The sequence below is a fragment of the Chrysochloris asiatica genome, unplaced genomic scaffold, assembly GCF_000296735.1.
Source record: "Chrysochloris asiatica unplaced genomic scaffold, ChrAsi1.0 scaffold00348, whole genome shotgun sequence".
Lineage (NCBI taxonomy): Eukaryota > Metazoa > Chordata > Mammalia > Afrosoricida > Chrysochloridae > Chrysochloris > Chrysochloris asiatica.
The window spans coordinates 1549094-1558631 of record NW_006408866.1 but is presented as its reverse complement, the minus strand read 5'-3'; the positions used below and the strand labels follow the sequence as shown (position 1 = coordinate 1558631).

Here is a 9538-nt window from a genome sequence, read left to right as displayed (position 1 = left end):
CCAGCTTTCGTGTGCATATGAGGTTATTGAAAATACCATGGCTTGGGTCAGGTGCACCTTAGTCCTCAAGCTGACATCTTTGCTCTTCAACACTTGAAAAAGGTCTTGTGCAGCAGATTTGCCTAATGCAATACATAGTTTGATTTATTCCTTCTCTTTTCTATTGATGCTGGGTTTCCTTCATTATTTAATATTTTACCCATGGGATTCTTCAATATTGCAGCTAGAGGCTTGGATTTTTCCTTCACTTCTTTCAGCTTGAATGTGTTCTTCCCTTTTGGTTTTCTTACTCCAGCTCTTTGCACATTGCTTTATACTTTGTCTATACTTTGTATTCTTGAACCGCCCTTTGGAATTTTTCTGTTCAATTCTTTTTCTTAGTCATTTCTTCTTTTCACTATAACTTCTTTATGTTCAGGGGCAAGTTTGAGTCTCTCCTGAAATCCACTTTGATTTTTCTTTCTCTCCTGTCTTTTGACGTTATGCTTTCTACATATAGGGTAGTCTTGATACCACAACTCTTCTGGTCTTTGGTCAAGTCTAATACCTCAGATCTGCTCTGGAGATAATCTCTAAATTCAGGTAGAATATACTCAGGGTCATATTTTGGCTCTTGTGGACTTGTTTTAATTTTCTTCAGCTTCTGTCTAAACTTATAGATGAGCACTTGATGGTCAGTTCCACAGCCTCCCCTGATTTTGTTTGGGCTAATGACATGGAGCTTTTCCACCATTTCTTCTCAAAGATGTAATCAATTTGATTTCTGTGTATTACATCTATTAAGGTCCATGTGTATACATAGTCAGTTGTCTTTTATGTTGTTTAAAAGGTATTTGCAATGACGAAGTCATTGGTCTTGCAAAATTCTGTCATACAATCTCCAACATCATTTCTATCACCAAGGCCATATTTTCTTTCCTCTTTATTTCCAACTTTCTCTTTCCAATCTCCAGTAATTATCAATACATTTGATTTCATGTTTGATCAATTTCAAACTGAACAAGTTGGTAAAATTCATCAATTTCATCATCACTGGCTTTAGTGGCTGGTTTGTATATTTGAATAATAGCGGCATTAGCTGGTCTTCCTTGTAGGCATATGGATATTATCCTATTACAAACAGATACAGATATTGAAATGCTCTTTTGACTATGAATGTAACACCAATCCTTTTAAATTTGTTGTTCCTGGCATAGTAAACCATATGAGTCTCAATTAGAATGGCTGATACCAGTCCATTTCAGCTCACTAATGTCTGATTGATATCACTAGGATATCAATCTTTGTACATTCTATTTCATTTTTGACAACTTCCAATTTTCCTAGATTCATACTTTGAATATTCCATGTTGTGATTATTAATGAATGCTTGCAGTTGTTTCTTCTCGTTTTGAGTTGTGCCTCATCAGCAAATGAAAGTCTTGGAAGCTTTATTCCATCCATGTCATTCGGGTCAACTTTAACGTGAGGAGGCAGATCTTCCCTAGTCAAATTTTGAGTGTCTGTCAACATGAAGGACTCATCTCAGACAATGTTCCATTGCTATCCTTAAGCTTTTCAGTGGCTAACCATTCAGAAGTGGCCCACCTCTCCTTCTTCCTAGTTTGTCTTTGTCTGGAAGTTCTGTTGAAACCTGTCCACCATGCATGACCCTACTGGTGTTTAAAAACACCCCGTGGTGTAGCTTCCAGCATCGCGGCACCATAAGCCACTACAGTATGTCAAACTGACCAACAACTGGCGCTAGGTTGCAATCCATCCTTTTGAATCAAGGAATACATCTGTGAAACTAAGTTACATAGATTACCATTGTGTGATTCAGGCAAGTGACTTCTTGATTCAGATATTCTCGTCAATGCAAACCAAACCAAACCCATTCAATTCGGACTCATGGTAACCCTATGTGCTACAGAGTTGTTGTTGTTGTTGTTGTTAGGTGCCATCGAATTGGTACCGACTCATAGCGACCCTATGTATAGCAGAACGAAACACTGCCCAATCCTGGGCCAACCTCACTATTTGCTGTTCAATAAGTAGGAGTCCTGGTGGAGCACTGTGGGTTAATGCACCAGACTGCAAAGCTGTTTGAACTGCAAGGTCGGTGGTTCAAGCTCACCAGCTGCTCCTCGGAAACCCTATACAGGGTTGCTATGGGTCAGAATCGACTCGATGGCACTTAACAACACAACAGTCTTCATGGAAGCAGATCACTAGGACTTTCTTCTGCAGTGTCTGGCTAGATTCAAACTGCCAATCTTTCAGTTAGTAGTCAACTGCTTGTGTCACCTAGGGACTGCTCCTTATATATAAAAGGAGTTCTCGATTTATCGGGTTGTTGTGAGGGTCAGATGATTGGGATATAGTAAGTGCTCTTTAGACGTTAGTTATTGTCAGTAATACTCATTATTTATGGTGCCGCAGCAAGGCCACAGTGCCACCTGCTGTGAGTGCGCACACCAGGTCTGCTCTCTGTCCCACAGAACTAAGGCTGGCGGGAGAGTGTCTTGAAGTTTTCTGCTCCCCAGTGCCCACAGGCAGATCTCATCATGTCGTGTCCGCTACTCACCTCCCCTCGAATGGGATCCGGACTGCCCACCACGGCTGACTCAGCCACCGCTGGGTGCTCCGCCAGGGCATTCTCCACTTCTGCTGGACCGATACGGTACCTGCAAGATCAACTTCCTTCATAAGTTCGAGGCAAATGCCAGGATTGGAGAGACCCTTTGCCTAAATACCGGCTTTGAAGGGCCATGTCTTCCCTTACTACAGAGGGTAACTGACCTAGGAAGCCTGATCTTGTGACCTGCGCAGGTCGTGGACACTCTAAGAAACTCGCAGGCTCAGGTGCATCCAGGGCTCTGAGGACCCCGATGACGGAGGGTAGATGCATGGTCTCCCAAAGCTCTGGTTCCTTGGATCAAGCGGCTTCTCTCATTGTAAAATTACTTAAAAGCCTCACATTTTACTTTAATTATTCTTTTATATTTTGCATATTATTTCCCAATATATAAGTATTTACTTTGTTGTTGTTAAGTGCCATCGAATAGGTTCTGACCCATAGCGACCCTGCACAGGGTTTCCGAAGAATGGCTGTGAACCTGAACCAGCAATGTTGGGGTTCAAACGGATTTTGCAGCCCAGCACATTAACCCACAGCACCACACCAGGACTGCAGTGTTAACTTTAAACATTATAAAGCAAAACAAAATCACCTCAATTTCCTGAAATATCCCAGATTTGTTGCTCTAGGATAAGGTGTCTTTTCTTTTTGGGGGGTATTTAGGGCCGTGGCCTCAGAGCCAGATGACCTCAGTTAAAAGGTGGGCTCCACCATGTGATGTCTTTTAGACTTACAACAACCGTCTTCACTATTCTGTGACTCAGTTTCCTCATCCTAAAATGGGGATAAAATAGCATCTGTCTTATACCATTGAAGGAGCCGGGGGAGTGTCGGAACTTTGTGATTGGCAGCTAACCCAAAGGTTGGCATTTCAAACTCAATTGGATTCCAGAAAGAAAGGCATGGCGGTCTACCAAGAAAACCCCATGGAGCAGTTCCATGTGGGGTCACCAGGAGGCCTACTCAATGGCAGATAACAACACAGCCACATAGCATCGTGGGTCGGTTAGATGAGTTACTAATTGCAGAGCATTTGGGAGAGTGCTTTTGCATCCTAAGTACTTCAAGTTGTTGTTGTTAGGTGCCGTGGAGTCGGTTCCGACCCATAGCGACCCTGCACAGGGTTTCCGAGGCTGTAAATCTTCATGGGAGCAGAAAGCCTCATCTTTCTCTCGCGGAGCAGCTGGTAGTTTCAAACTGCCGATCCTGAGGTTAGCAGCTCAATTTGTAACCACTACACTGCCAGAGCTCCTTAAGTACTTCATAAACGTCAACTATTCTCATTGTGTTTCTACTGTGACATCTTGGCCCCACATGAAGAGCTCACACATAAAATAAGCTCCCTTAATTTATGGGGACCAGAGAAAAGTCTCTTTCCCAATTTCAACGCCCCCTTATATTGCATGATGTCATTTACATCTTCCAGACCCACTTGAACTTCATTTTGATTGATTCTTGGGGACACAAGCTTTGGTGTGTGTGTGTGTATGTGCATGCGCGCGTGTACACAAACAGATACACCTTGGGCCAGGGTCCGTAGACATGGTTCTATTTGGAATTAGACTGAAGCTTCCCTCACCAATACATGGAGGAGTGACCTGGCAAGCCATATCCCATTAGTCATAAGGGGTGACAGCTACTGGCCAAGGGTCAGCCACACCTACCCAGAGGCATTGATGACATCATCGCTTCTCCCCAGGAACCAGATGTAACCCTCTTCATCAATAGCTGCTCTGTCCCCGGTATTGTAAAAGTCCCCACATTCCACTTGAGCTGTCTTTTCTGGGTCTTTCTGCAAAGAGAAACGCACCCCTCTGTTGAAGGCGGTGGGTTTAGAGATGGTGAGAATAACCCGGAGTCAGGTCTGGGTTCTGGTGCTGTCTGACATCATCAGTGGCTAGAGCAAGTTTTTAATCTTGCTGAGTCTACACTTATTACATGTGAGCTCTTGGGGCAATCAGCATTGTTGTGAAGTGCCGTTGAGTCTGTTTAGACTCATAGCAACCCTGTATGGGATTTCCAAGGAGTGACTGGTAAGTTTGAACTGCTGAACTTGCAATTCAAAGCGACCTACAGCTGCACACCAGAACTCCAATCAACAGATATTAATGACAATTTAAAAAACTCATTTTGGTGTGTCATTCCACCAAAATAAAATTTTCATGAACACAGCAAGTGTGTTTCTCTTATTTGCTGCTATAAGCTCAGAGCTCACACAGCCCCTGGTACATGGGTGGTCTTAATGAACATATGGGAATCCTGGTTGGGCACTGTGGGTTAATGTGTGGACCGCAAAGTTGCTCTGAACCACAAGGTTGGCGGTTCAAGCTCACCAGCTGCTCCTTGGAAACCTTATACAGGGTTGCTATGGGTCAGAATCGACTTGACAACACTTAAAAAAAAAAAAAGCACATATGAGGAGGCTTTAAAAAGTTCATTGAAAAACTTCATTATCTTTTAACTCTGTTTTTTTGTGAACTTTTGAAGCTCCCTCAAACAGAGAAGGGAGCACGGTAGTTCTGTACAGGAAGCCTCTGCCTGGGAACCACATGGCTGGTGTTTGACCCTAGCAGCCACTCCATGGGACAAAGATGAGACTTTTTGTTCCTGTGAAGATGTAAAACCTCAGAAACCCTATACAGAGTCATTATGAGTCTGAACTGACTCACTGACACTTAACAACAACAACATACACTGAGCGAATTTTCTTATCAACATACAGACTTGTTTGATCCTGGAATTTTTGTGTATTTGGTGAATATTTTTATAATTAAGCCTTGTATTTTGAGAAAATTGTAGATTTACATGCAGTTGTAAGAAATAACACAGAGGCAGGGCAACTAGATTCTAGGCATACCTCGTCTGTATTGCAGGCTGGGTTCCAGACCACCACAGTAAAGTAACTACCTGCTGCTGGTCATTAGGTTTTCAGTGGTTACCATTCAGAAGTGTACTTCTTCCTAGTCTGTCTTAGTCTGGAAGCTCCACTGAAACCTGAAAGCTGGGTGACACTTATTTAAAATACCTGTGGCATAGCTTCCAGCGTCGCAGTAGCCCACCAGCCACCACAGTATGACAGACTGATAGATGAGTGATGGTCTAAATGGTGCATGTTCAAGTCACAAACTTGGGCTATTTTGGTTAGAGCAACACCAAAAACGAAGCCTGTGTAAAACGGATGTAACAGTGTAGCGCTGTGGGCTAATGCGCTGATCTGCAGAGTTGTTTAAGCCACAAGCTTGGTGGTTCAAACTTACCAGCTGCTCCTTGGAAACCCTATACAGGGTCACTATGGGAGGGAAACAACTCGACAGAACTTAACAACAACAACAAGAGGCTCACTGAGGATAAGGGATTTGCTTACACCCTGTCACTGTTAAGAGGGATGGCTAGTTTATGAACCCTACATGTTTGATGTCAAAGCCTATATTCTAAGTAAGCTGTTTGCCTAGGAACCATCAAGGCAAGAAAAGTCAGCCCATCGGGATAAACCCCTCTCCAAGACTAAACCTCAAAAGGACACGTGGGCAGGCTTATAAGCTCATGGTGACCGTCTTGATCTACTTGTGAGTGGAAGTGGGGGGCAGGCAGCAATGAAGACAGGGACTGAGTTCGACCATGTTCCATAGACTCTCATCGACTTTGAGATGCCTTGAGATGAGAGAGAAAAGAGGAGGGGCTGATCAGTGTGAAGTTTGGGGAGATTTGGGAACTCCTGAGCCCATGGACACTGACCTAGCCACTGGGAGCTAGAGCTGAGAGTGAAGTGGCCAGCTTATCTGAAATGGGAGGAGGACCCTAGAACCATCAAGATGAAGAGTATGAGCAGAGCGTGGGATCCTACCCAGAGAACCAATAACACCAGAGTTAAGTAGAAGTGGTGGCATAGAGAGACAGAGCAGCTGAGGACTCTAGACCCATGGAATGAGGAAGGCTGTGTGCCAGCGGGCAGGAGGCTGGCTTGCAAAATGTAGCCTTTGTCATTTAAATGAATATATATTTTCTGTGTGTTTTGTGTATACCAAAAACCAGCAACAACCAGAGGATAGAGGTAAATACTGTTAATCAGTGGTGCATGGGAAGGATTGTAATCATTGCAATGAAACAAAATATGATTGGTTAAGTGCAAAACTGATGATTTGCCCTGTAAACTATCACTCAAGTCACAACAAAAACTTTAAAAAAAACCCTAAAACCAACAACAAAACAAAGCCTATATTCTTAACTACAGGAGCTCATTGGAGCCCACATCTTCTTTCTACCACATCAATTGACCTTTGGTGACAGATGGGTCAGTATAGACAGTGATATGGGAGGGCACTAGGAACTTTGAGGTTGAAGGAGGTGACCATTTGAACAGGCACCACTGAGTTGGAGTGATGGAGGAAGCTCTGAAGAAGTTTCAGGATGCAGAGTTACCTCTGTCTCTTACTCATGCCTCCCTGCAGGGATTCCAGAAGCCAGAGTAGGAGCAGATGGCATGTCCTTACCTCATAGCACATGAAGAGGCCAGTGGGTCTGGTGGGCTTGATCCTGACGCCAATATTTCCTTCAGTGTTGGGAGGCAGGATATTGCCCTTGTCGTCAATGATCTGGAACCAGAGGTCTGTGAAGCCCACCCTACAGGTCTCCCTCAACACTCCTGACCCACCCAAGCAATGCTTGGCTCAGTCATGTGACTTCCTCAGGGCTAATGGGAGTGGGTAGTGGTGGAGGAGCCCCATTGAAAATACAACCAAATGGTCAAAAGTCTTGAAACCAGTAAATTGTAAAACCCAAGTCATGAGTCTATTTAGTTCATGGGCATGTTGTTATCGTCAAGCTGAGCAACCTTATGTATAACAGAATGAAACATTGCCCACTTCTTGGCATCAAATATGGACACATAGACATTGAAGCATTTCTTACTGTTAGAGAACATTGTGTAAGGAAAACTTAAGTCACCAGCTGGTGGAAAGAATTCCCAGCACTGTCTCCAGGGGCTCTGTTTCTGTTCACTGTTTGTGATGCCTCTAGCTGCCAGGACAAGCCACACTAGTGCCCACAACACTGCAGTTCTCAGTGGCAGCCTCCACAGGAGACTGAATGAAACATAGGGAGAGGAAGGACAAGTGGGGCAGGGAAGCTGGCTGACTAATGACATTTGGTGCTGTACATGGTCCAACCTCAGACAAACCCTAGCCATTCTCTGTCAGCACCATTGGACCAAACCTGAACATCAAAGGGTGAGATGGCCTTCCCCAAGGAACCCGGCTTGATCTTTGTTCCTCTAAGAACACCACATGTTATTCCCTGTTAAAAAAATAGAAGAAGAAGAAGATTGGGATTGGCAAGTGAGTCCACGCTGGTCACCAAACAGCAAGAATCACACAGTTGGCATGTTGTCAGACTGGGAAGTGAGAAGGTCGGGGTTTTGATCTCTGTACTTTGACCCAACCCTACTTAGTTGCACCTGACACGGACTAGTTCTGTGCTAGGTTTGGACTGCAGAGTCCTCAGGAGCTCATAGTGTGGTGTGGACATAAAGAAAAAGCAGAAAGGCAAAGCTGGGGGCTGCAGAATGTAATGTGTGTTGTGGGGTACACAGCAAATGCCAGGCAAATGTCAATTTGCCAGGGGGAAGTCATGAGTCCATTCGACAAATATTTTCTAGTTGCTGTTGGATGATGACAGGAATCCTGCCTCAATTTCTTCTCAGGGCTTTGTTCCTGCCATTCCCTATATTAGCAGTGCCCCAAGTATGATGGTTAAATACACAGCTGCTAACCAAAAGTTCAAGGAGCTCTGGTAGCATAGTGGTTACGAATTGGACTGTGAACCTCAAGGTCAGCAGTTCGAAACTACCAGCTGTTCCGTGGGAGAAAGATGTGGCTTTCTGCTCCCGTAAAGATTTATAGCCTCGGAAACCCTGTGCAGGGTCACTATGAGTCAGAACCGACTCCACGGCACATAACCAGTCAACCAACCAAAAAGTCAGTGGTTTGAGCCTACCAGCTTTAGATCGAAAAGACCTTGTAAAGATTACAGTCAAGAAATTCTACTCTGTCTTATGTGGTCACTGTGATTTAGAATCAATTCAATGGCAATGGATTTGGTGTGGTGGCTCAATGGTTAAGCACAGGATGTTGGCAGTTCCAACCCACCAGCGGCTCCGTGGGAGGAAATATCTGCTGCAGTAAAGATTGTTGTGTTAGGTGCCTTTGAGTCAATGATAGCTCATAGTCACTATGGACAATGAAGAAAATCACTGCCCTGTCCTGTGCTGTCCTTAAAGTTATTGCTATGTTTGAGTCCATTGTTGCAACCACAGTATCTCATTGAGGCCCTCCCTCTTTTTTCACTAAGCGTCTACTTTACCAAACATGACGTTCTTCTCCAGGAAGTGGGACCTCCTGATAACATGTCCAGAATACGTGAGACAAGGTTTTGCCATCCTCTCCTCTAAGGAACTGTCTGGCTTACTTCTTCCAAAACAGATTTGTTTGATCTTCTGGCCATCCGTGGTGTTTTTCTTCACCAACACCATAATCCAAAGACATCAATTATTTTTCAAGTTTCCTTATTCATTATCCAGCTTCCACATGTGTATGAGACGATTGAAATATCATGTCCTCAGTGCGGCATCTTTGCTTTTTTAAAAAAATGTTTTATTGTGAATTATGTGATAGTTTACATGGGAGAACATTAGTTTTACATTCATCCTATTGTATATTGTTTCATTGTCATAGTTACAATCCCCTCCATGCATCATCAAGCCTGCCCCCCCTGCCCAACCCCCCGGTCGTCAGCACACAGCCCCTTTCCCTCTCTGAGTCTAAAGTCCCCAGCTGCTCCATCTCTCTACGTCATCGTCTCTGCCTCTATCTCAGGCATCACTGCTTCTCTGGGTAGGGTCCAGCTCTCCTCTCTTCTCTCTTG

The 9538-nt window shown here is 44.1% G+C and overlaps 1 protein-coding gene across 1 annotated transcript in view; it reads right to left on the bottom strand.

The window, feature by feature from the left end:
* The window catches only part of LOC102821129 (acyl-coenzyme A synthetase ACSM1, mitochondrial-like), a 42071-nt gene that overhangs the window by 3706 nt on the left and 28827 nt on the right, over window positions 1–9538 (bottom strand). Inside the window, exons 8-11 of the mRNA XM_006875974.1 lie at window positions 7832–7912; window positions 7111–7212; window positions 4285–4412; window positions 2567–2666 (exon numbers count right to left, since the gene is read on the bottom strand). Coding sequence (XP_006876036.1) covers window positions 2567–2666; window positions 4285–4412; window positions 7111–7212; window positions 7832–7912 — 411 coding nt within the window. The remainder of the gene's footprint in view (window positions 1–2566; window positions 2667–4284; window positions 4413–7110; window positions 7213–7831; window positions 7913–9538) is intronic.